The sequence below is a fragment of the Phragmites australis genome, chromosome 3 (genome assembly GCF_958298935.1).
Source record: "Phragmites australis chromosome 3, lpPhrAust1.1, whole genome shotgun sequence".
Classification (NCBI taxonomy): Eukaryota; Viridiplantae; Streptophyta; class Magnoliopsida; order Poales; family Poaceae; genus Phragmites; species Phragmites australis.
Window position 1 is genome coordinate 45,815,187 of NC_084923.1, and position 23,317 is coordinate 45,838,503.

The following is a 23,317-nucleotide window of genomic DNA, read 5'->3' on the forward strand; positions in this document are numbered from 1 at the left end:
TTTAAAATCCTCTCTAGCTTTGCATGTGCGACAAAATTGTTCGCAACTCCTCCTCACCCGTGACTCACCATTTTTCTTGAGGTTGTCAAAACCCACCCCCACCACCATTGCACTATTTCATCCTCCGCGATCAACCTTCCTGGTTCTCCTTCTTTCTTAAATTTAATGACCCAGTTTTCAAATATAGCCTCCGTAATCTGTCTCTAGCGTCTAACATTATTGAATTTGCCACCGCCTCAGGCCCACTCCTAGCCTTCCTCACCGCCTTGCGAACTTCCACTAATTATCACCCTCCTCTGATCAATGGCTTGCCGCACCAATGCTTCCATTGCCCCGCTGCGTAGCCATCACTGCCCAAGTAATTTTGAGGTGAGGGCTTCATCAAGTGAACCTTGAATCCTAAACTGGATAGCCCTAAATGTTAGCTAGAGTAAGGATCTTGATATGGGATCCTTAGGCTAGATATTTGGTTAAATTTTGGGTTCATACATCCATTGACAATATCTTCTTTTAGAACTATATCAGCAATATCTAACAGAACTGGCAAGTAATTCCTAGATTAGTTGTTCAACACTGTAACATGTTACATGAACCACAAAATCACGATCAAAATCTAAAAATAGACAATATGCATAACCGTATTTATCAAAATAGACAATATATCATCGTAATTACAATTTTAGCATCCGTATTTGGCACCTCATTTACCGAAAATTGACTTTCGGTACACCGTACGATGAAAAAATACGTGCCCGGTCATATTCGGCACACGAGGTGCCGAATATGACATATTTGACGCCTCATATACCGAAATCAGGTATATTCGATGTGCTGAATATATGCTACAGTACTGTATTTGGCATCTCGTGTGCTAAATATACCCTGTTGTAACAAAAATAGTCCTATTAAGTCATAATTATGATTTTGATGATTAATGACAGCATAATCAATAATACTAACATATTTATCAAGAACATATGTTAGTAGTTCTCATGAATGCAATACATGAAGAAGCCGTCGTAACCGGGATAAAGTTTAATCGAATTGAAGAAGTCCTAGGAAGATTTTCCTCACTGGATGTTCCGGTGCTCTGGGTGTTGAACTCACCAGAGCATATCTGACAAAAGGGGAGAGAGGCATGAAGACCTCGCCGAAAGATCGGATGATTAGCAAGTGTACTCACCAGAGCAATTCTTCTAAAAAAAAGGTGTCTTGCTGAAGAATGAAGGTTAAGCCTCACCGGATAGTCCAGTGATCAAAGCATGGTAACACCGGAGTATTTCTATCCAGAAGGCAGAATAGAATAACTCACCGGATAGTCCGGTGATCAAAGAAAGATACACACCGGAGCATTTCCACTAGAGAAGTTTGCAACCATGGAAGATCGAAGATCAATATGTCTTAAGGTCCGGTGATGAAGCAAGGCTACACTGGATAATACACTATATAATGAATAATGTAAAGAGGCAGAACGAAGTTCAAAGCATTAGATAGTCTGGTGATAAAGTGATATGCAACTGATGCTAACACTGGAGCTATTTACGCAGGGAAGATGTGGTTGGCTCGGATGACTAAGGATAATTCACCGGATAATCCGGTGATGGAAATGAAGTATACACCAGAGTGTCAGATATTCACTAAGGCTTGAGTGGGGTTCCAACGGCTAGTTTGTGAGAGTGTATTCATCAGATGATCCGATGTTAGTACTATTGTTCTCACCGGATCATCCGGTGTTAATAAATTTTCTGAGTCGTTGGGTTAACAGCTAGTGCGCTAGTTTGCTCAGTCATTTGAAAGTGTGGCATATTGCTGGAGTCCAGAGGAAGCTCATACATACTTTAGAAGATATCTAAATCAACAAAGTGCTTAAAGTGATTATCTAAAATAATTAAGCATAATATGAGATAGTGATTAGTGCTTATACGTCTAGAGTGAGTTGTAGCTAGGTGCTGCAACTTGAAAAAATGATCAAGGAGTTATCCTAGCTTGTACCGAATGGTACGTTGACGCATTAGAGTCTTTGTGACTTGCCAACATTTTGGGTTTTGGTGCCTCAAGCTTATTGACTCTCCGACTTGGCGTGGAGCGATGACAAGAAGTGTGTTCGGGAACGCGAAAACCCTTGCCTTGATGGCTCAAGCTACGAAGTGATCACGACAACAAGGGACCAGAAGAGAGGCTAGTGGTGAGACCTTACCTTAGTAGCTTATTCGGGTAAAGGTCTTATATTTGTGACTTGGTGGTACAGGAGCTGTGACCGGGTATCGACTGAAAGCATATCCTTTGTGGAGCTCTAATATAAACTAGAGTTAGTATTTATACCATCGATACCATGCGATATAAATCTTTTATGCTGAGTTTGCTCTCTCTATCTTATTTATGTTTTCAAATTTACATTATTACAATTTACCTTATTAGATATGTTGCAAATGCTTTGATAGTTAGAGTAGATACACTAAATAAACCTAAAACACATTTAGATAAAAATTGATATAGGTCTATTTTGTATAGTTTTTGGAGCCCAATAAATTCTAAATTGTACCGGAGAGTTATTAACGGTAGTGGAATTACTCTTAGTGAGCAAAGCAGTGGGAGACGCTTTGACTAATTTTAACAATGACGAGTCGGTTAGCTGTTGTGCCGGAGATGCTCTTAGTGAGCGAAGCAGTGGGAGTACTGCCGTTGCTCCCTCCTTACGCTGTGGGGAGTTGGTTTCTGTTGGCTTTTCACAAGCCACCACACCAAAAACCTGTGTAACGCATTCACCATTCCTAATCATATTATTTTCATTTCGTTTTTTTCTTAATTTCTTTCTCTATTTTCATTACTTTTATTTTTCTCTTATCTTCAACAACTTCCTTCCAAAAAAATTCGCGAGGAGAATCCCTTTTCGTGTTGAAAATCGTAAAAAAAACCGTTAAAACGCTAAAAAAATAAAAAAAATTCTTTCATAAAAATATTCTCATCCACGAAAAAAAAATTCCCTTCGCAAATTTATGCACTGCACTTACCATGCCTATCCTACTAATCCAACAGCAGGCAGGCACGTCAAGTTTATGCAGTACGAAGGGCCAAATATCGGTGACAGATCAGATGCTACTAATACTTTCCAATTTACACTCTACCTACGTCTTTCTGTAAATTATTAGCATGAGATGAGGCAGAGAAAAATATTGGTTTGCACAGCAAGATACAAACAAGATTGGCAGGCAGACATGCCACTCAGCAGTCTGTGATGGAGCTTGGAGTCTTGATTCACAATGTCAAATGTCACATGGAGCAGACTAGACAATACCACTCTACGTCTCTGCCTTTTGCCCAGCAATTGCATTTGCTTCTCGCAGGGATCTTCTCGAGACCCCCGAAAAGATGCATGTGCGCAGAGAGGGAGAGGGAGAGAGAGGGGCAATGTCCGATCATTCCTATCAACTCTATCCGCAATTCCGCATCCATCGTCCGTCTAATTTTGGTCACTTCAACTCCAAGGTCCGCTAGTTCTGGCACCCTAGGACTGCGAGCCCGCCCTGCCGCGCTGGTGTTCTTTATTTGCAAGGTCAAAAGAGAAGCGAATCCGATGTGCTTGCACTGCATCCAAAGGTCCACGACGGATGATGATTAATCACCAGGCTAGTGCCTGTAGTGGAGTAGTATTGACTCATGATTATTCACCGGCTCGCCACTGTAACAATCTTTGATTCTTTCTCTGCCTTTTTGGTCAGATTTCAGCTGCAGCCTTGCAGATGCCCAGGATCGGTTTAGGCAACAATACCGTCACGGGGTTTGCCAGATATTCATCAAGCCTCAAGAGTCAAATGCTCCAGCTAACAATTCCCTGACAAAAACATTATTAGGAGACGCTTACAGAAAAGCTCAGAGTTTTCAGAGCAGCAGCCGGCGGAGAAAGAGAAGGCATGGCAGAAGAACCGAAGTGGAATATCCGATGCAGAAAACCATGGTTCTGAACTCTTGAATAAGAGTGATTGTAGATAGTAACACTTCCGTTTCCAAATAACTGTTACCATGTATATCAAGCATCAATATTTAATCGTCAATTTTTTATAAATACACACATAAATCATTCTAAGTACACAACATACTTAAACTATTTTTTTATGACAAATCTAATAATACTATTTTCATTTTAATTGCTTAAATATTTTAAAAATTATTATTAGTCAAAATTACTAGTTGCTATAGTATTGGTGTCAATTATTTGAAAACTAAGGTAGTAGTTAATTTTTATTATTGTAGCTTTGAAGTTGACGTGAAGTGATATCTTGTTAACATAGAAGTTAGTCTTGAGAGCTAGCTTTGAGTATTGTGAGATATAAAAAAATTAAAATTAATTTTTTTTAAGAAATATACTTAAAAATAAGAAATGGTAACTGAAAATAATCACTGTAGATGCGCTTACCAAGCACAAACACAGCGTGATTTAAAGCGAGCAAAGCACCAAAGCAGTCGTACAACTCAAGGAACATAACATCTCTCGCGCGCCGGCCGGGAATCGTGGATTCACGTCTCCCGGTGCGCCGTACGCGCGTAAACGCACAACCGGTCAGTGCTAAGTGCGTGCGGCTAAGTGATCTTTTACACGGGGAGGCAGCCATGGAGGCAACGCGAGTAGGGAAGAGATCAAAAGAGAAAGGCTACGTGAACAAAAGCCAAAAAGAATCTTCAGGCGTCCCCTTGAATAATTTTTTTTACATTTTGATATTTTTTAAATATATTCTACAAATAGACCCATATGAAAATAATTTCTGAATATGGACTCTTTTGCATGGTGATATGATATTTGGTACCGTAATTGAATAGTAAGACATCGTGATAATTAACACCGTTGTAGCAACCACGTATGATCTTATATGTTAGATTTACAAGATTATACGTAAAATCTACCATAACGTTAATTGTTATGACGTTATGCTATTTAATAATGACACCAATAAATGTAGTGCCATAATAAGAATCTATTTTAAGATATTGTTTCCACGTAGGTTCATACATAAAACAAGTTTCTATAAATACTAAAATCTAAAAATCAGTGTAGTGGTATATTTGTACACTAGACACTAGTAGCCTAGCAGTACTACCACTACATGGGAAAGAGGGAAAGGGAACGAGCAGGGAGATTGCAGAAAAGAGGGAAAGAGAACGAGCAGGGAGAGGGAAAAAGCCCGGGTTTCAGCCGTCTTTTCGCCGAAAAGATGGACGTTCCGGGACAATTTTACGGGATTCTTACGAGTTCGGGCGAGCGCAGAGCGTGTGCGTGGACTTGGAATCCTGATGCTTTGGATTCGTAGCGTAGTGGCAGTGTGGCACTCGGCACGGTACGAGAGAACTTTCGAAAGTGGCATTGGATTCGGCGGCTGCTACGAGCGCGTGTAGCTTTCTCACTTGAGCCAGCAGCTGCCTACCCAATAGGATATATCAGGAAGTCAAAGCCACCAATGAGCCAGTGGTGCAACTCGCTCGAAAGCAGACTTCAGAGCAAAGCCAATTAACGGATTCGTCATCAGCTACGGGTGTGATTGGTTATTCGTACAAGGTTTTGCTCATATGGATAATATATATAGGTTAAGAATAAGTAGGTTGAGTAAGGTCATATTTATTAAAAAATATTTGATTGGTGGTATGTTTGTACAATTTTTGTTTGAATGTGTTAATTTGTGTCATTCAATTCTAGCTTACTTCCGTAGCCTTTTGTATTCACTCATGCAGGGAGTACTACATGCCAGTGATATAAAATCATCTTTATGCGAGTAACTAATCACAAATCGAGCTTTCCTCTTGATCCAATGTGAGGACGTAAATTTACATCCGTCAAATCAGATTGAAACAATAGATATAAACAATTAAATATATTTGTTATTGAAATTATACGTACTCATCGGATCAGAATCTTTTTGTACAGGCAACTAATCAGCCGGCAAGATTTGCACCTTGTTGTAGCAACGTTTTCGGCGAAGCAGAGCTGCCTTCCCTTAGGTTTAAGTTATGTTTGGATCAGGTAGAGTTTATATAAAGCTAGCTTATAGCTTATGGATTGTTAAAAGCTAGCTTATAGCTTATGGATGGTTAAAAGCTAGGTTGTTTGAATCTCTGAATTATAAGCTGATTTATTGTTGGTTTTAGGTATAGTACCTTTATCTTTATTGTTGATATGCAAACGCGTGCGGGCAAAGAGTGGAGGGTAAAAGGATCTTTTTAATATGCATTAGTTGAAATAATGCTGGCTCTTCCTAGCTTATAAGATTATAGAAGTGATTGCACTGTTATAAACTGAATAAAAAGATAAACTATTTGGATTAACTAAAACTTTTAAATATAGATTTCTATAAGCTTTAGGCATTCATGGCTACCTACCTACCGTCCTCCGTCCAGGGCGCGCGCGGGTGAATGCGTCCATCCTCCGCGTCCGCGCGCGCGCACGCCGAGGGGCATCGGTTTCACGGGAGAGAGAAATGGCAATCAGGCGACGCAGGACAGTAGGAGTAAATGAGCGGAGCAGATACACGGCCACGGGCGCACAGTGGCACGTAGTACGTACGTACCCCTCCCCTGTCGGTCTCGCTAGTGGATGTGTCGAGCAGAGATGTTTCTGAGTAGGTACGCGCCAAATTATTGCACCGAATGATATGGAGTGCCTCCGTTGTGTGACTTGTGTCTGCATTTACTGAGCTCCGAGGGAAATCATGCTGGTGAAAGATGATCGATCAAACTCTCCAATGGCTCTCCTATCTGCACAAACAACGCCGCTAGTGGTGTAGTACTAGGAAGTACGTAGTACTAACTACTAAGCTGCTATGCAAGTGTCAGAACGAACCGCCATGACAGGGAAGTTACTTGCAATTCTTCTATTTTGTGCAAAGAAGAAAACGGCCAGCTCAAGCTGCATTTGCCTGAAGCAACGTTGACACAATGTGTCGTCGATTACACCTTCCGATCTTTTCTCTACACTACACTACATTGCTAGCCAATGGCCTTCAACGCCTGCTCTCTGACTGTGACTGAAATCTCACTACGTCAGCATCTTCTACACACTGATTATGAGCCGAGATCAAGCAGGCTGATATTATGCACCAGCAGAACTGCTGGCAAGACGGCACCCGAAAGAGTATTATTATTCAGAAGCTCATCTTGCCTCCTTGACAAGCGGTTTCACCTTACGCTTATGTCCAAAGCTGTAAACCAGATCCTTGCGGGCGCAGACTGGAAACAGGTGAACACCAGGAGGACTCAGCCGCCTCAAGACGTAGGGGAAGCTCAGCTGATCCCGGGACGTGAACCTGACCACCTCGTTGAACCAGAGGCACATGAAGAGGTTGGTCAAAGGGGTGTGATCCCTCACGATAACTGAAGCTTCTGCAAGAGCTGTAAAAGGCAAGAGAAATTGAATGGCTTGTTATTACCGCGTCGTCGAGGACCACTGGAAAGGATATGCGTGATCTGAATCCAAGCATTATATTACTCTCACTTTGGCAGTGCTTCTGGTGCTACCTAGCCCACAATGTGGGGGCGATGGGGCTAAAATGGTGTGACCTGTATCACTGGCTGAGGTACAGAAAAGGAGCTCGCTTTTATGCTAAACGCATGCAACTGGACAGCTTTATAACTTATGCCTTTTGCACAACTACAGCTGAGCAGTAGTACTGCACATTTGTTTGATGAACATCAAGCATGATTGTCCACAGTATAGGATGTTGTTTCATTTATTTAAGTACCACATGGGTTCAGCATCCCATGTTCCTGCTTGCCAACTTAAACTGTTATTACTACCACGGTTCTTACAGGAAGCACTTAAAGAGATACATGACAGAACACCTAGCCACATAATAGAGAGGGCACTAACACGAGCATGATGCAGGGTCATAGCATAGGAGCCTGATGGTGATTCACAATCGGCTTTGAATAATGCTTGACAAACAATATGAAGGATGATAGAATATACTATAAGATAATTAAGAAATAATGTCGATATGTAAACTAGGGACACCAAACAAATAAAGAAAAAAATAATCACCAAACAAAATTGCGAAATTGAACTATGAAAAAAGAGAGATGTGACACGATTGTAAGAAGCAAACAATGGTATGAACGTCAAAATTGAAACAAACCTTTCTTTCCATGGAATCTTTTCTCATCAGGAATGCCATCCTGTCGGTACTGATCCAACTGCACTTTAACTTCTTCTGGAGTTGCTTTATGTTTCTTAACAATTGCTTTAGCCTCGTCATACAGGCTACTCCTAGCTCCATGTTCCGACAATGCTAAAGAAGAGTTTGAACGCCACAGAACAGCTTCAAGGACTCCTAATGGATCTCTCCGGAACTGAGATTTTGAATCTACCCAAATTGAGTATCTTGCCATAGGGAAAAGGCGATGGCTTATCAGCTGAAGAGAATCAATCACCAAAACAGAAGTCAGCTTGTAAAAAACATTAATCCATATTGAGATAGTATGCAGAGATATAGAAATTTAGATACTAGTATTTGTGAAAGAAGATCGTCTAGCTGTTCTCTTGTTCATAGAATACCAACAAGTAATGATTCAAAACAGAACATCAATGCTTGCGCTAAATTTTTCTACAACAAACAGGACAATGGAGCCACAAAATTTCCAACTTTTACCTTAGGAATTTTCCCATTCAACCGTTGATCTGAGAAAGGAAGATTGCTGACAAGAATGATACGCCATAAGCCAATCATGAGGTCTTCACCAATCTTGTTTCCTTCCTCCTCTTGAGCTGCACGAGTGACTTCATCCCAGAATGCAACATAGCAAACCTAGAAAACACCAAGCATATGTCAATAAACAAGAAAGAAGCTCAAGTCATGAACATCCAACACAAGAGTAACAAAAACCTTTCTGATAGACTCTTCTGTCATCCCTACAGGCTGGTGAAGGTCATCACCTCCACCAAATGCACAGGTGGCCACAACCACACTGCAAGATCTCATGTATTCTTTGTCAACATCAGAAACTCTGAATCCCCCACTTTCACTGTAGAAGCCACAATGCACCATCACACTTTCCTTGATCTGTAACAATCAGTAATACCTATGATGAGAATGGGATGAATAAAACATTATAATTTGGTTTCAACAACGTACACCATCCAATATGTACTACGTGGGTAGCTGTGAGATGAGATTATTCCACAGATTGTATATATGAATGAATTTACGGTGAAGTTTCAGAACAATTAGAACAGTTTACATAATTTCCAAAACTCAAAGAAATTTGGGTGCTGGAAAAAATAACCTTGAAGCTTTCTTCTCTTTCAGTAAGCGTTTGGTATCCTGTGAACGAATTAAATCGTGAATTCTCTGTATGCAATGAAATATCATCTTCAATATGGGGCAGACTTGATCGGTACACAACTTCCTTGATTGGCTTATTTGTTTCAGGAGTTCCTGGAAGTTCCAGGCTTTGAAGCTTCTCAGGATCGAGAATCTTCAGGCACGCTGTCAATGCAACAACACTGAATTTATGAGCAGAGCACATGCCTTAGTGATCGTATTGAAATTCCAGAAGTGGAGAGAAAGAAACGCAGGAGGGAAGGAAAGAAATATACTACAACCAGAAGAAATCAGAAGGACCAGTAAAGTTCGTGAGCTAGAAGTGCTAAAGAAATCACATACTGTACCTTCAGTTTGAGCTTACAGGTAGAAATAGCATTGGGGATTGCTCTCCAGCCTAATATAGTAATTTAGTCAATTGGCGTTAGCTACAACAACCTTAGGCTATAAACTAAAGCTGAAAAAGGAAAAAAACATCTCCGCCACCAAATATTCAGAACAGCTCTGTACAGCAATATCAATCTAGGATGGACTGCAAATACTACCGGTGAAAGAAAAAAAGAAAAACAAAGCGAGCTTATGTTTAGCAACAGCCACATTCAGAACTCAGCTGAGCTGATCTTTTTTCCGTGAAGCGTGAAACCTTCCATCAACACTCCAGCAGAGCAACAACAACAAAGAAGACACTCAATCCTATAAAAGAAAATGAATTTCACATCCAATTCATTAGCTTCCATCTGTCTGATTCCTTCAGTCACGAAACATTGTGCTCCATCTGTATTTGACAGACTTGGTACTCAACTTTGACTATCTTACCATTTAGGAAAATACTTATGGCCTACTTCCCGTTAACTATGCCCCAATCAGAAGGTACCGGCATTTCACTTAATACCACAAGTAAACAGTAGCATGAAAAGCTAGGAGCAACAAATCACATTATATTATGGAGAACAAAAACAAAGAGAATATCTCAACTATAGTGTTTTAGTATAAAAATACAATAGAAGTAAGCAGGTCGGCAATAATAAAGCATTTCAGTGTCAACATTCAACAAACAAACAAATGAACTAAGCAGCGCATTATAATATAACCACGCCCACGGATCACCGAATTGAAAATACCAAATAAATCAGTAAACTAAGACGTGGTTCTACCCACAGGAACTAAGGATTTAAGAATCCACGGGCGTGAACTTACACTTCGTGGCGCCATCAGCGGCGCGGGCGGCGCGGGAGAGGCGGCTTAGGTCGGCGTCCGCCGGCGGAGGCAGTGAGGAGTGGGATTGGGAAGGCCCGAGACGGTAGGACTCGTAGAGGAGGAGGGAGACGGCGAGGGAGGCGAGGAGGAGCGGCGCGCCCAGCCGCGCGGCGCGGAGGAGGAGGATGCGGCGGCGGGCGGCGGCGGGGACGGGGGCGCGGTGGCGCTTGCGGCGGACGCGCACGCGCACCTTCCCGGTGGCCTCGTCGTCGTCGGAGACGGAGATGGAGATGCCGTGGATCAGCGACGACGACGACGGCATGGCCGGAGCTGGGGAGTGGGGACGGAAGGGTTGGCTCGGCTTCGGTGGTGGGCTAGGTCTTGGGGTTGGGCCGCGCCAGACCAAATGGGTGGATTCGGCTCGGTCGGGGTTTGCTTCGGACCGACCCGTTTGCACCTCGGTTCTCGGCGCCTAGCAGTTTTTTTGTTTCGCTAAAAAAAAGCAGTTTTTTTTTCAATTGTACGCCACTAAAAAAGGCAGTTTTTTTTACGAGTTTCTCCGTTTTAAGACGTGTTTTGTTTTGAAATAGTCAAACATCATAAGTTTTCACCGGTAATCAGTGAAATTATATGCATGATTAGTATACAAACTGTCTCAATAAATTTGTATTTTAAAGTAATTTTAATATGACTTTGATTTTATAGTAATTGATAATATATTATAACAGAAACTAGCAAGTGGCTCACGTTAATAACGTTACTAGCCTCGCTGTAATATTTTATCAGATAATCTTTGAAAAAAAACTAGTCTCTTTAGTTTTTTACGAGGTTAGTGTCATTAGTTACAAAACGGATAAAATTAGAAGAAGAAATAAAAATTATGTTAGTGGAAAAGAAAATTATTTATGCTCCAAATTTGTACCTAAATCGTATACATGTATTAGCTCGATTCGTATAATTTTTATCAAATATCAAAATCGTAGTCAGATATAGACATCCCAACAAAAATCAAAATATGTTTGTTTTTTCTGCGTACTATACCTTACCTGTTGCCTGCTTGATGTGACAACATCGAGCTCTAATATGCTTTTTAATCTATTACTTTAGTAAGAATGTTAAAAAATCATTATTTTTTATTATAAATTTTAACTATTGATTAATTATATTTTACACGGATTATTTATTTAGGTGTTTGATTTTTATAATAATTTGATTTTTTATAAGACTATTTTTAATATGGATAGTTATTTTTTCTATTCTAACCCCAATTTTAATTATTATTTATTTTATTTTATTTGGATTCTTTATTTAGATATTTTGCGTCCTAAACCGTATGGAAATCAAACTGCTAATTTTCTATAACTTTTAGTTCTGAATTTAGGTATTTATTAATTGATATGAACTCTTTGTTTTTCGAATTTAGCTATTTATTAATCGTGTTTGGTATGAACTTTTAGTTTAATCTAGATGTTAGATGTTCTTAATAATGAGTGGTTTACATTTTTTTCTTTTTTCCGATTAACGTGTTAATTTTGTGACCTTAAGAGCAAACGTAGTGGCTTCTTTTTCACTTCAAATAATAATATAATATATTAACTTTTAGTGACTTTTTCAAAACAAAATATTTCTTATATTTTTTAATGGACAGAGTATATTGTAACACCATTAGAATTGGCACATACCCCCGTCACTGCAGTGTGATTAAAATCACGAGTAGATCATGATGCAACAGGTACTTCAGCGAAAAAGGGTTGAACAACAACTATAGGAAGGGCACCATGTAACCCTGAAGATTGCTTCGACCTGGTGTTTTGTGCAATTCGAGTTAACTTATGTGGTGCAAAGTGCGATTTACTCTTTTGTATACTGATTACAAGTCTGTCCAATGCAAGAGTACACTTGATCAAACTCATCAAAACTGGAGAGCAATCTCGAGAAATTTACTTTTAGGAAAAGAATACTGCAGAGATGTCGCGTCCATTATAGAATTTGCACAGAAAATAACACAAAAAGGCCTTCTCAGTGGACAAAGATGGTATTGAAACATCTGCAACAGCAAGTGAGCATCCTCAACGCTTGGAGAACTGAGGGCGCTTGCGTGCCTTCCTGAGACCAGCCTTCTTCCTTTCAACAATACGGGTGTCTCTCGTCAGCAAACCTTCTGACCTCAGAGGAACCTTGTTGGCAGTGCTGATCTTCACCAACGCGCGGGCGATGCCGAGGCAAACCGCCTGGGCCTGGCCTGAGAGACCACCCCCATGAACTTTGGCAAAGACGTCGTAGTTGTTCTCAAACCCTAGAGTCGCCAAGGGGATCTTGCAGTACTCCATCCAAATTGGATTTCGCTGCAAATACTCCTGCATATTTTGAAATTTTCAGTAAGTACAGTTCATTGAATAAATGTTGATTTGCGCAAATATTTTCAACCAGATGTTGACTTGATTGAAGATTTGCTTTTGGTTCCCACTAAATAGGCAAGTTCTCGGTAAATGTCTCATGTGAAACTGGATGGAAATGAACCTCTACGCTGTTTCAGTGGTCGTTTAGCCTTAAGGCATTTACGAAGTTAGTTAATTCACGCCATAATTTCAATAACATATCCAAGTTGTTTTAGATAATATCATGTCTGGAAGACAACTGTTTTCATGAAACTAACGAAATTCAGTACCCGACATTCCTCAATTCCTTCATGGGAAGGATCAGATTAACAGCGCTGAGTTTGTGCAAAATTTGAGTTCATACCATGATCGACTAAAAAAAATTTAACCCTGAAGCAAATGAACAATGGCATCCCAACATTTTCGACAAAGAACGGTGCCTTCGTCCTAAGCACAGGCAAACAAAAAATCAGATTCAGAACAAGTTATGACCAGCAGGCCGAATAACAGTTGTTTTCGAAGCAATCAATATAATGTACAGAGCCACATATATGCTTCTAAGCTAGATTGAAAAGCAAGTTGCTAGGTATATTAACCTTTTGAAGTAATCCTCCTTGTAGAGGAAGTAAAAGTGTAAAATTACAAATGCGCAAGCTACTCATCTCGTTCTCACCAAAACATTAGTGCAAAAATTTCACTTCTTATTTCGCATTTCTTTCAGATGATCTTACCCGGCTGGCATTCAGGGTTCAGTGTCTTAGCTACTAGCCTACTACTATTACTATTAGACGGTCAAGCTCACTGACAAACATCAGCAACAATATTTTTGTGGCACATTCTAGGCAACACAGAACGGAACTGCTAGTTAGCTCATCTCACGGAATTCTACGGTGTCAACTGTCAACCAATTGCAGGATGGAGATTGCGACGCGGACCAAACAACAAAATGGCGGGACAATGGTGAAATCAGCGCGTGCATTTATCGGGTTGAGTCAGTGGGATAAGCACCTTGGCGTCCCGGAAGTTGATGAAGACATTGCCGGTGCCCTCCTGGAGCACGACGCGGGCGATGGCCGTCTTGCGGCGGCCCGTGGCGGTGATCCGCTGCGCCGCGAACCCGCCAGGAAGACGCTGCTTCACGTACTTCCGCAGCGCCAACCCTGAAAGCTCGTCCTCCGCCTCCTCCTCCTCCACAGCCACCACCTCCTCCGCTGGCAGCTCCGCCCCGGCCGGCTCGGCCGCGGAGGCGCGGAGCCCGAGGCGAGCGGCGCGGCGTGAGGTGGAGTGGAGGCGGAGGAGAGGGGGCGGGTGGGGCTTGGAGGTGGAGGTGGAGGGGAGAGAGAGGTGGGAGAGGGCGGCGGCGAGGGAGGAGATGGAGAGCGCCATACCTCGGCGTGGGGTGATGGGGTGAGCGGGCGCTATGGATAGCGAGGGGGATAGGCTAACGCTGTGCTGTGCATGCTGGAGTACTCGGCTGGTCTCAGCCGTTGGATCGGAAGTCAAGGGTCTAGATTAATGAAGAGGTCCTAACCTCTCATTACATGGTAGAGATTCTCAAGCCTCAGCCGGGAGAAGGGGAAGCGGTTTCTCCGATTGATTATACGGGTGACATGGCCGCTGGTACATGGGCTAATTGTTGCATGCGTGACTTCCTTGTTACTAATAAGTATGGTTCATTAAAAATTGGTCAACGTGTCTGTCGGAGAGTGAACTCCTGTCGCAGGGATCCCGAGAGACCCCTCTTTAGAGATTCGACCGGGGGGATGATCCTGGAAAGGCTTGTGTAGGAAATGAGTGGGAACGGAAGTAAATGCGATGGCTGGCGGGTACACCGGATTTTTGGACAGGTTCGGGCCGCACGGAGGCGTAACACCCTACTCCTGTATGAGTGCTATATCTATCCTTGAAGGGGATTCTTCAAGGATATATCTGGTTCTAAGAGGAGAACTGTTTACAAAGAGCTGGAGGCTCTTATGTTCTAGCTTAACTTGAGCTGGTTCGAAAGTCTATCGATTTATCTTTCGCCTGGCTCACCGGAGATTGTTGGTCGTCTGGTGGTCGAAGGCTTTCTCTCCTTTTTTTCAGTGTTCTCCATCCTTTCCTTTTATAGGTGTGCCGACCTCGACATACCCTGAATGGGAAAGAGGGGACGCGAATGCCCAGGTGCCACGGAGAAAGGCGTAATCATTTCATCTTGGCGAAGTGACAGGGGCGGTGGAGGAAAGGCGGCGCGCATTCAACCACCAGCCGCCGCGGGAGCTTCGGGGCGCTATGAAAAAGGGCCCACCGGACAGCCTCAGAGGTGCCCGGTGCGCCCACCCTGTCTTGTTCTCCTGCCAGGGCAGGGTGGCAGGCCGAACGCTTCGATTCTGGCAATGTTATCCCGAGGCGCGCAGGTAAAAACGGGACGGGACCCGTGCATTTAATGGACCCACGCCCCCCTGCCAGTGCATGGCAGGGTCTGACACTGGGGCGTGGGCAGCCGAGAATGTCAGGATGTCAGAATGTCAGGCCACGCGCGCCTATTAAATGCGGCATCGGGCCCTTGACTGGATGACACTCTGACGACGGGGCCCTTCGAGTCTTTGAACGAGCTTGCGCGAACCTTCTGGGGACCGAGTCCTCGGGGGCTGCCACGTGCAGCCCCGAGCACTCTCTCCCGAGCACTTCGGCGGGGCCTTCGGGGCACCGAGTCCTCGGGGGCTGCCACGTGCAGCCCCGAGCACTCTCTCCCGAGCACTTCAGTGGGACCTTCGGGGCACCGAGTCCTCGGGGGCTGCCACGTGCAGCCCCGAGCACTCTCTCCCGAGCACTTCGGCGGGGCCTTCGGGGCACCGAGTCCTCGGGGGCTGCCACGTGCAGCCCCGAGCACTCTCTCCCGAGCACTTCAGTGGGACCTTCGGGGCACCGAGTCCTCGGGGGCTGCCACGTGCAGCCCCGAGCACTCTCTCCCGAGCACTTCAGTGGGACCTTCGGGGTACCGAGTCCTCGGGGGCTGCCACGTGCAGCCCCGAGCACTCTCTCCCGAGCACTTCAGTGGGACCTTCGGGGCACCGAGTCCTCGGGGGCTGCCACGTGCAGCCCCGAGCACTCTCTCCCGAGCACTCTTTCCCGGGACTCTGCTTCTACCTATCTTGCAGGGTGGTGATATGTGGTGGACGGCCGGTCTGGCTTCGGGACTTAGGGACCCCTGGTTCTAAATACACCGACAGCAGCCCCCGGGCCCGCCGGCAGTCGATGGGACGGAGACTGCGAATGGGCTCTTCGTCGCGACCGAGGCCAAGGCTGGCCGGACGCCATGTGGCAAGCTTTCGAGAGGTGGCCCCTGCGGATTTTAGACATCAAGCATGCCCCAACGGGAAAATGAGTGGACGCGTGTCCACTCAACTTCCGAAGGGCATGATAATCATACGGGCGGCCCGCGCGGTCGCCGCGCAGATCGAGGAAAATACGCCTGGCAACCGCTGACATCGCGCGATCGGCGGGAGATTCGCCTGACAGTTGCGTCGACCGAGGCGACGCTTCGCCGAGCGAACCGTCCGGGGCGGCAGTTTTTGAATTTTGAGATATAAAAGGGGGAATGGATCGGTCCGTTCCCCTTTTTCACGCTCTCTCGCACTCGTGCTCCTGCTTCCTTTGCGCTTCGAAGTCCCTAGGAAATTCCCAGGCGATCGGAGCGTTCTTCCTTCTCTCTCTCTTCACCACCAAAAAACACCTTCCACTCCGCTGAGATGACGAGGGTTGGAGGAGGACGCCGGGATAGGACTCCGGACAGCATCTTGCCGGAATCTCGCCTGAGGAATGAGGAGGCGGCGGATAAAATCAAGAAGCTGCTGGTGCCGGAGGGTCAGGAGGGTGCTGTGGTGGTGAGGCCGGCGACTCTGACGCCGACGACGACCGTTCCTGGACGAACCGTCCTCTTCACCTCCTTCGTGGCGGCGGGGCTAGTGCCGCCGTTCTCCGCCTTCTTCCTGCAAGTGCTGGAGACGTACGGCATCCAAATGGCGCACCTAAGCCCCAATTCCGTCGTGGCGTTGGCGGTCTTCGCACATCTCTGCGAAATGTTCGTGGGGGTGATGCCGTCGGCGACGCTGCTTCGCCACTTCTTCGTCCTTCGGCCGGTGGGGAAGAAGAGGGGGCACTCCACGGCGGACGTCGCGGGGTGCTGCAACCTTCGGCTCCGGGAAGGCCTGGGGGACCATTATATTCCCCAGGTGGTGCGCAGCAAGTGGGAGGAATGGCGACGGGACTGGTTCTTCGTCGACATCGACCCCCACGAGCGGCTCGAATTGCCAGAGAAGGCGGCGGAACCTCGGCGATCGACGTGGGAGGCGCCGCCGCCAGAAGACGCGAGGCTAAAGCCGGTGCTTGAGCGCATCTTGGAGCTGCGCGAGTCCGGGCTGACCTCTGTCATGGTGGTCGTGGACTTCCTGCGTCGTCGATTGGCGCCCTTGCGGGAGCGGGCCCGACCAAGCTGGTTCTACACCGGGCCGGAGGACATCACCAGGACCCAGATCGGCGCGAGTTGGGATCTGGGGCAGGCGGAGCTGCGAGGGATGACCCGAGTGATCACCGGGACGGAGGACATGAGCCGGGCGGAGCTCCCGTGGCCGGAGATGGCGCTCTGCGCCCATCCCGACCGGGTGGCTATCATGAGGCGGCTGCCGGAGTTTGACGCCCAAGGGCCCGTGGACCGGCCAAGAAGCCGGAGTCCCGAGGCCTCTGAGCTCCCCGGGCTGGAAGAACTCCTTGGCGAGGAGGTTGTTGGCAGCTCGGCGCAGGCTGGCGACGGGGCCGCCATGAGCAGCAGCCGCCGCGCCAGAGAGGAGGGCGCCCCTGAAGCTGTTGAAGAGTTGACGCCGGGAGACCGGGGAAAACGACCCTGGGCCTTGATCCTATTGCCGGACTCTCCGCCGTCGCCGACGGCAGCGGTGGTATTTCCGGTGCTGGAGCCGCGCCTGGTGCGGATGGGGCCCGCACCGACGCCTGCGACCTGCGCGGCGGAGACCGAGACTCGTGCGGCGGCACCCGAGGCCCGCGTAGTGGCCCAGCCGAGCCCCCAGCGGAAGAGGCGGCGGGAGGGGTCCGGACCGACGGCACCGGACCCGGATATCAGGCTCCCAGCGGCCAAATGGCGGTATCGGTGAGTCATCTTTCTTGCTTTTCCATGGGCCCTTTCGGCCCGAACTAAGTTTTGACAACTTTTACTCGTCTCCCGTAGGCCGGCCGCAGGCGTTGCGGCGACGGAGAGGCGGAACTGACCGCCCGTGAACAAGCCCTGTCCGAGATGGTGGCTAAGGCGAAGCAGGTTGCCGTCCCCGCCGCAGCTGGCGGTTCTTCCGGTCCGACCGGGGACCAGGGACTCGAGGCACAGCTGCGGGCCGCCAGGGAGAAGCTCGAGACCGCCTTTGTTTCGCGGGTCAACCTCGAGCATATGCTGGAGGATATACTCCGGCGGATGCGACGGGCCGTGGAGAGGGGTGGTCTTGGGCGGCTTGTCGACGACAAGAAGGGCGACGGCCCCGCACGACAAGTGTTGGGGCTGCAGCAGGTCTGCGAGCGCCTCGAGACCCTGCCCTGGGCAGTCCAGGAACTTGCCGCCCGGGAGGGACGTGGCTTGGCCCATGCCGTGGCCGAGCACGTCCTGGCCTGCTACCGAAGCAGGGACCCGAACTTCCCATTGGAGCCGGCGCGGGAGGGAGTGGTCGAGGCTGAGGAGGAGGCCGCCCGGGCAGCGGTTAGGAGTACCGCCTCTGTGGTGGCGGCCGGCTTCAGGCGAGAGGTGCCGCCACCGCCAGCCCCCGGGGACGACTCAGAGGACTCAGCCGACGCCTCTACCGCCGACTAGGCCTTCTGCTCCCTTTTTTCTTTTGTTGTAGATGCAGGAGTGAACATTAGGAGTGAACCCTTAGAAAAACGCCTTGTCTATGTCTTGTGAATATAATGGCAGCTTTTCCTTGGGCTCGCAACTCCAATTTCTCTGTATGCTTGATGTTTCCTCTGGTGCTCTGCCTGGAAGTCCCGAGGAGTACTCAGTCGGGCCGTTCCCGACCTTCCCATCCCCGAGAAATGAAGTTGTTCTGGTCGCTGGCGTTGGCGCAGCCAGCCTTCAAGCTCTCGTGAGTCCGCACTGCCTATTTTAAGAAACGAAGACACAGACTCCCTTGCTCGGGAGATGGATCGACCCTGCCCGGAACACGCCGTGCCCAGCGAACACCTTTTCACTTTGCGACCACTCAGCTGGTAGAAGGGAGACGCGTGCGAGCGAGAATGTGACCAAAAGTCCTCGCGGTCCGGTGGTGCCCGGGCTCAAAACGGGCCGGACCGAGCACTGACAGCCCGCCCTCAAGGCCTGAGCTCCGGACTACTCGAGCAGCTCGAGTGATAGGATTACCCAGGGCACCTGAGGACTCGGTAGTGCTCGGGGTCCTTAAAAGCGGACCGAACACCACGACCACCACGAAGGGCTTCGGTCAGACGTTACCGCACGCACGGTACTCCTTTCTACGAACCGCTCTGTCGTTCTGGAAAAAGCCGACACGTGGCAGGGTTTTTGCGTGCCAGGAGACCACCTCACCGAGCAGATTAAAGCGCGAGAGCCCCCGAGAATGACTCGGGAACATAAATTTACTGAAAGCAGATTTGTCTGAATATAACCACTCACCGGGCAGCCGTCGGCCTTCCGGCCAGCCGATCCAGAAGGGGTTGATTCCGAGCTCGGGGGCCCGGGGACTTGATTCTTTCAACGGAGCGCCCGAGTGCCCAGAGGCATACGAGGCTCCTAGGGTCGGGTGATCTCGACCACCCAAGCCTAGGCGGTAGGACCACCCGAAGACCCTTGGGGCCGACCAGAGACCGGGGCATTGAAGCCCTCGCGGCCGAACTGCTTGTGGTGGCCAACCTATGACTCGAGAGAGAGAATATAGAATCTCTTTGTCTGGTGCGCTCTGTTAGTGCGGTACTTGCTATAGACTGCTCTCGTTCTCGACCCGAGACCTCTCGAATACCCGAGCCGGCGGACAAGAGCGGACAGAGGCATAACCTAGAGGTCCTATGGTTCGGTGGCGCCCGGGTATGACAGGCCAGACCGAGCACCGACAGCCCGCTCCGGGGGCCTGAGCTCCGGCCTACTCGAGCAGCTCGAGTGATGGGATTACCCAGAGCGCCCCGAAACTCGGTTAGTGCCCGGGAGCCCGTCATGACACCGAATACCACAGCCTACCATGTCGGACGTAAGTCAGCGGCGACTGCTCGCATGTATACCGATTGGGATTCTTTTATCAACGGGAAAAAATGAGAGAGCGAACTTTTTCTCGCACAACCGAGCACCTCACCAGACAGATTAAACATAGGGAATCCAGAGAAATAATTTGACATAGTGATTGCTTATTAAAATACTGAATGTGCAATATTTACAAGGTTGGGCGACAGCGACTTACCCCACGGGGCGAAGCCTCCAGACTGCTCGGGCGGGGAGAAGCCCCCGGCCTTGTCAACCTGAACCGCGAGCTCGACCATCTACGGGTAGAAGCGTCGAAGATGCTCGATGTTCCACGGATTCGGGAGTGGCTGTCCTTCCTCCGTCGCCAACCTGAAAGAACCTGCCCGGGGGACCGCGACTACGGTGAAAGGACCTTCCCACACAGGGGATAACTTATTCATTCCTTCGCGCGACTGGATGCGTCGGAGAACTAGGTCCCCCACCTCGAGAGACCGGGCCCGGACGTGGCGCAGATGATAACGCCGCAGACTCTGCTGGTAGCGAGCCGCCCGGACAGCAGAACGCCGCCGGCGCTCTTCCAGGTAGTCTACGTCGTCGCGCCTTTGATGCTCCTGCTCGCCCTCAGAGTATGCGTGCACTCGAGGGGAGCCTAGAGTAAGCTCGGAGGGGAGGACTGCCTCGGCGCCGTAGACGAGGAAGAAAGGAGTTTCCCCGGTAGCGCGGCTTGGCGTAGTCCGGTTGGCCCATAGCACGGCTGGCAGCTCATCCACCCATCCCTTCCCGTGCTTAGCGAGCACGTTATAGGTCCGGGTTTTGAGGCCTTTTAGTATCTCCGCGTTGGCACGCTCGACCTGCCCGTTACTCCGAGGATGAGCGACGGAAGCGAAGCAAAGCTTGATGCCAAGATCCTCGCAATAGTCCCCGAACAAGGCACTAGTGAACTGGGTGCCGTTGTCGGTGATGATCCGATTGGGGACACCAAAACGGCTAGTGATGCCGCGGATAAACTGGAGCGCCGTGCTTTTGGTCACCTTGATGACTGGGACTGCCTCCGGCCACTTGGTGAATTTGTCGATAGCGACATATAGGTATGCATAGCCCCCGACTGCTCGGGGGAATGGACCCAAAATGTCCAAACCCCAGACCGCGAAAGGCCATGACAGGGGAATGGTATGGAGAGCCTGAGCTGGCTGGTGAATCTGCTTTGCATGGAACTGGCATGCCCTGCAGCGCCGAACCAGCTCGGAAGCATCCTGGAGAGCTGTGGGCCAGTAGAAACCTTGCCGGAAGGCTTTCCCGACCAGCGTGCGGAACGATGAATGGCCACCGCACTCGCCCTCGTGGATCTCAGCGAGAAGATCGCCGCCTTCTGCCCGAGAGATGCATTTCAGGAGGACACCTCCTGCGCTACGTCGGTAGAGATCCCCGTCTACTATGGCATAGCGTTTGGACTGCCGAGCAACCCTTTCGGCAGTCGCCTCATCCTCGGGTAGGAACCTTTCTTTCAAGTACCCTCGGATGTCAGACATCCACGAGGCATCTTGAGAACATTCGGCGAGCATAGCGCACTCGCCGGACGGCGGCGCCCTGACGGGGCTTCCCACTGAGGGCACCGCCGGGGTCCCCTGAATTGAGTTCGAGGTTTCCCCTTCATCCTGTTCGGCAGGCAGGACGGAAGGCCGTGCGAGTCTTTCTTCAAAGACTCCGGCAGGGACGCGCGCACGTGATGAGGCTAGGCGAGAGAGCTCGTCGGCCGGAGCATTGTCGCGGCGAGGGATATGCCGCAATTCGAGGCCATCGAAGCGTTTCTCGAGCTTTCTGATTGCGGCTACGTACGCCGCCATTTGAGGATCCGTGCACTGGTACTCCTTGGAGACCTGGTTGACGACCAGCTGGGAGTCCCCTTTGACCAGGAGGCGACGAATCCCGAGCCCCACCGCAGCCCGGAGGCCGGCGATGAGACCTTCATACTCCGCCATGTTGTTGGATGCGCGGAAATGCAACTGTACGACGTACCGGAGCTCTTCACCCGTTGGGGAGGTGAGAACCACTCCGGCCCCCGCGCCTTTCAGCGAGAGGGAGCCGTCGAAGTGCATGACCCAGTACCCGGGCGCGCCGTGCCCGGGATAGGCAGAAACCTCTTCTGGGTCGACGCAGGGGACGGGCGTCCACTCTGCCAAGAAGTCAGAGAGCGCCTGGCTTTTAATTGCCTGGCGACTAACGAAGTGTAGATCGAACTCCGCCAACTCTACTGCCCATTTGACAACGCGCCCGGTGCCTTCCCGGTTCCGGAGAATGGGTCCCAGTGGATAAGTGGTAACCACCGAGACTTTGTGCGCCTGGAAGTAGTGGCGCAGCTTCCGGGAGGCGATGAGCACGGCATAGAGCAGCTTCTGAGCCTGAGGATACCTTGTCTTGGCCTCCCGGAGGACCTCGCTGACGAAGTACACCGGTCGCTGTACCCGGCGGGCCCGGACGGTGGCCCCACCCGGGGGGCTGCCACAGCTCCCAGGGTCGGCGGTATGGTCGGGGTTGGCCGGGCATTCGAGCTCGATTCCTTGGCTAGGAAGAGCAGTGTGCTCGGGCTCGACCCCTCGCTCCGGGGGAGCCACGAGGACAGGTGAGTGGTCGGGGGCCTCTGGGAGCTGGGACCCAGCACCCGGCCCTGAACACTCGTCTCGCTCCACCACCAATACTACGCTCACAACCTGAGGAGTGGCCGAAACGTAAAGCAGCAGGGGCTCACCTTGAGAAGGAGCCACCAAAACGGGTGGCGAGGTAAGGTATTTCTTTAAGTCGCGGAAGGCCTGCTCGGCCTCCGGCGTCCAGTCGAAATGACCGGAATTCTTCAGAAGCTTGAAGAGGGGGAGCCCCCGCTCCCCGAGCTTGGAGATGAAGCGCCCGAGGGCGGCCATGCAGCCGGCGAGGCGCTGGACCTCCTTGAGCCGAACCGGGGGTCGCATCTGCTCGATGGCCCGGATCTTCTCTGGATTGACCTCGATTCCTCGGCCAGAGACCAAGAAACCAAGGAGCTTGCCCGCCGGGACCCCGAAGACACATTTCTCCGGATTGAGCTTGAGGCGGGTAGAGCGGAGACTGTTGAAAGTCTCGGCAAGATCCTCGAGCAGGGTGGCGCGGTCTCGGGTTTTGACCACGAGATCGTCGATGTAGGCCTCGACGTTGCGGCCAACCTGCGAGTTAAGAGTGATACGAATGGC

The 23,317-nt window shown here is 49.1% G+C and overlaps 2 protein-coding genes across 2 annotated transcripts; both read right to left on the reverse strand.

The window, feature by feature from the left end:
- Nucleotides 1-6,831: 6,831 nt before the first annotated feature.
- Nucleotides 6,832-10,922, reverse strand: LOC133913405 (probable hexosyltransferase MUCI70). Its single transcript, XM_062356549.1, has 6 exons — nt 10,500-10,922; nt 9,265-9,467; nt 8,865-9,041; nt 8,631-8,786; nt 8,118-8,394; nt 6,832-7,374 (listed from the first exon to the last, which is right to left on the reverse strand). The coding sequence occupies exons 1-6, from the start codon at nt 10,819-10,821 to the stop codon at nt 7,136-7,138; spliced, it is 1,374 nt and encodes a 457-aa protein (XP_062212533.1). The 5' UTR covers nt 10,822-10,922; the 3' UTR covers nt 6,832-7,135.
- A 1,496-nt stretch (nt 10,923-12,418) lies between these two features.
- On the reverse strand, nt 12,419-14,320 carry LOC133913406 (small ribosomal subunit protein uS9c-like). The gene is made up of 2 exons (XM_062356551.1): nt 13,886-14,320; nt 12,419-12,856 (listed from the first exon to the last, which is right to left on the reverse strand). Exons 1-2 carry the CDS (start codon nt 14,261-14,263, stop codon nt 12,569-12,571), a joined length of 666 nt encoding a protein of 221 aa, XP_062212535.1. The 5' UTR covers nt 14,264-14,320; the 3' UTR covers nt 12,419-12,568.
- Between the last annotated feature and the right edge of the window lie 8,997 nt (nt 14,321-23,317).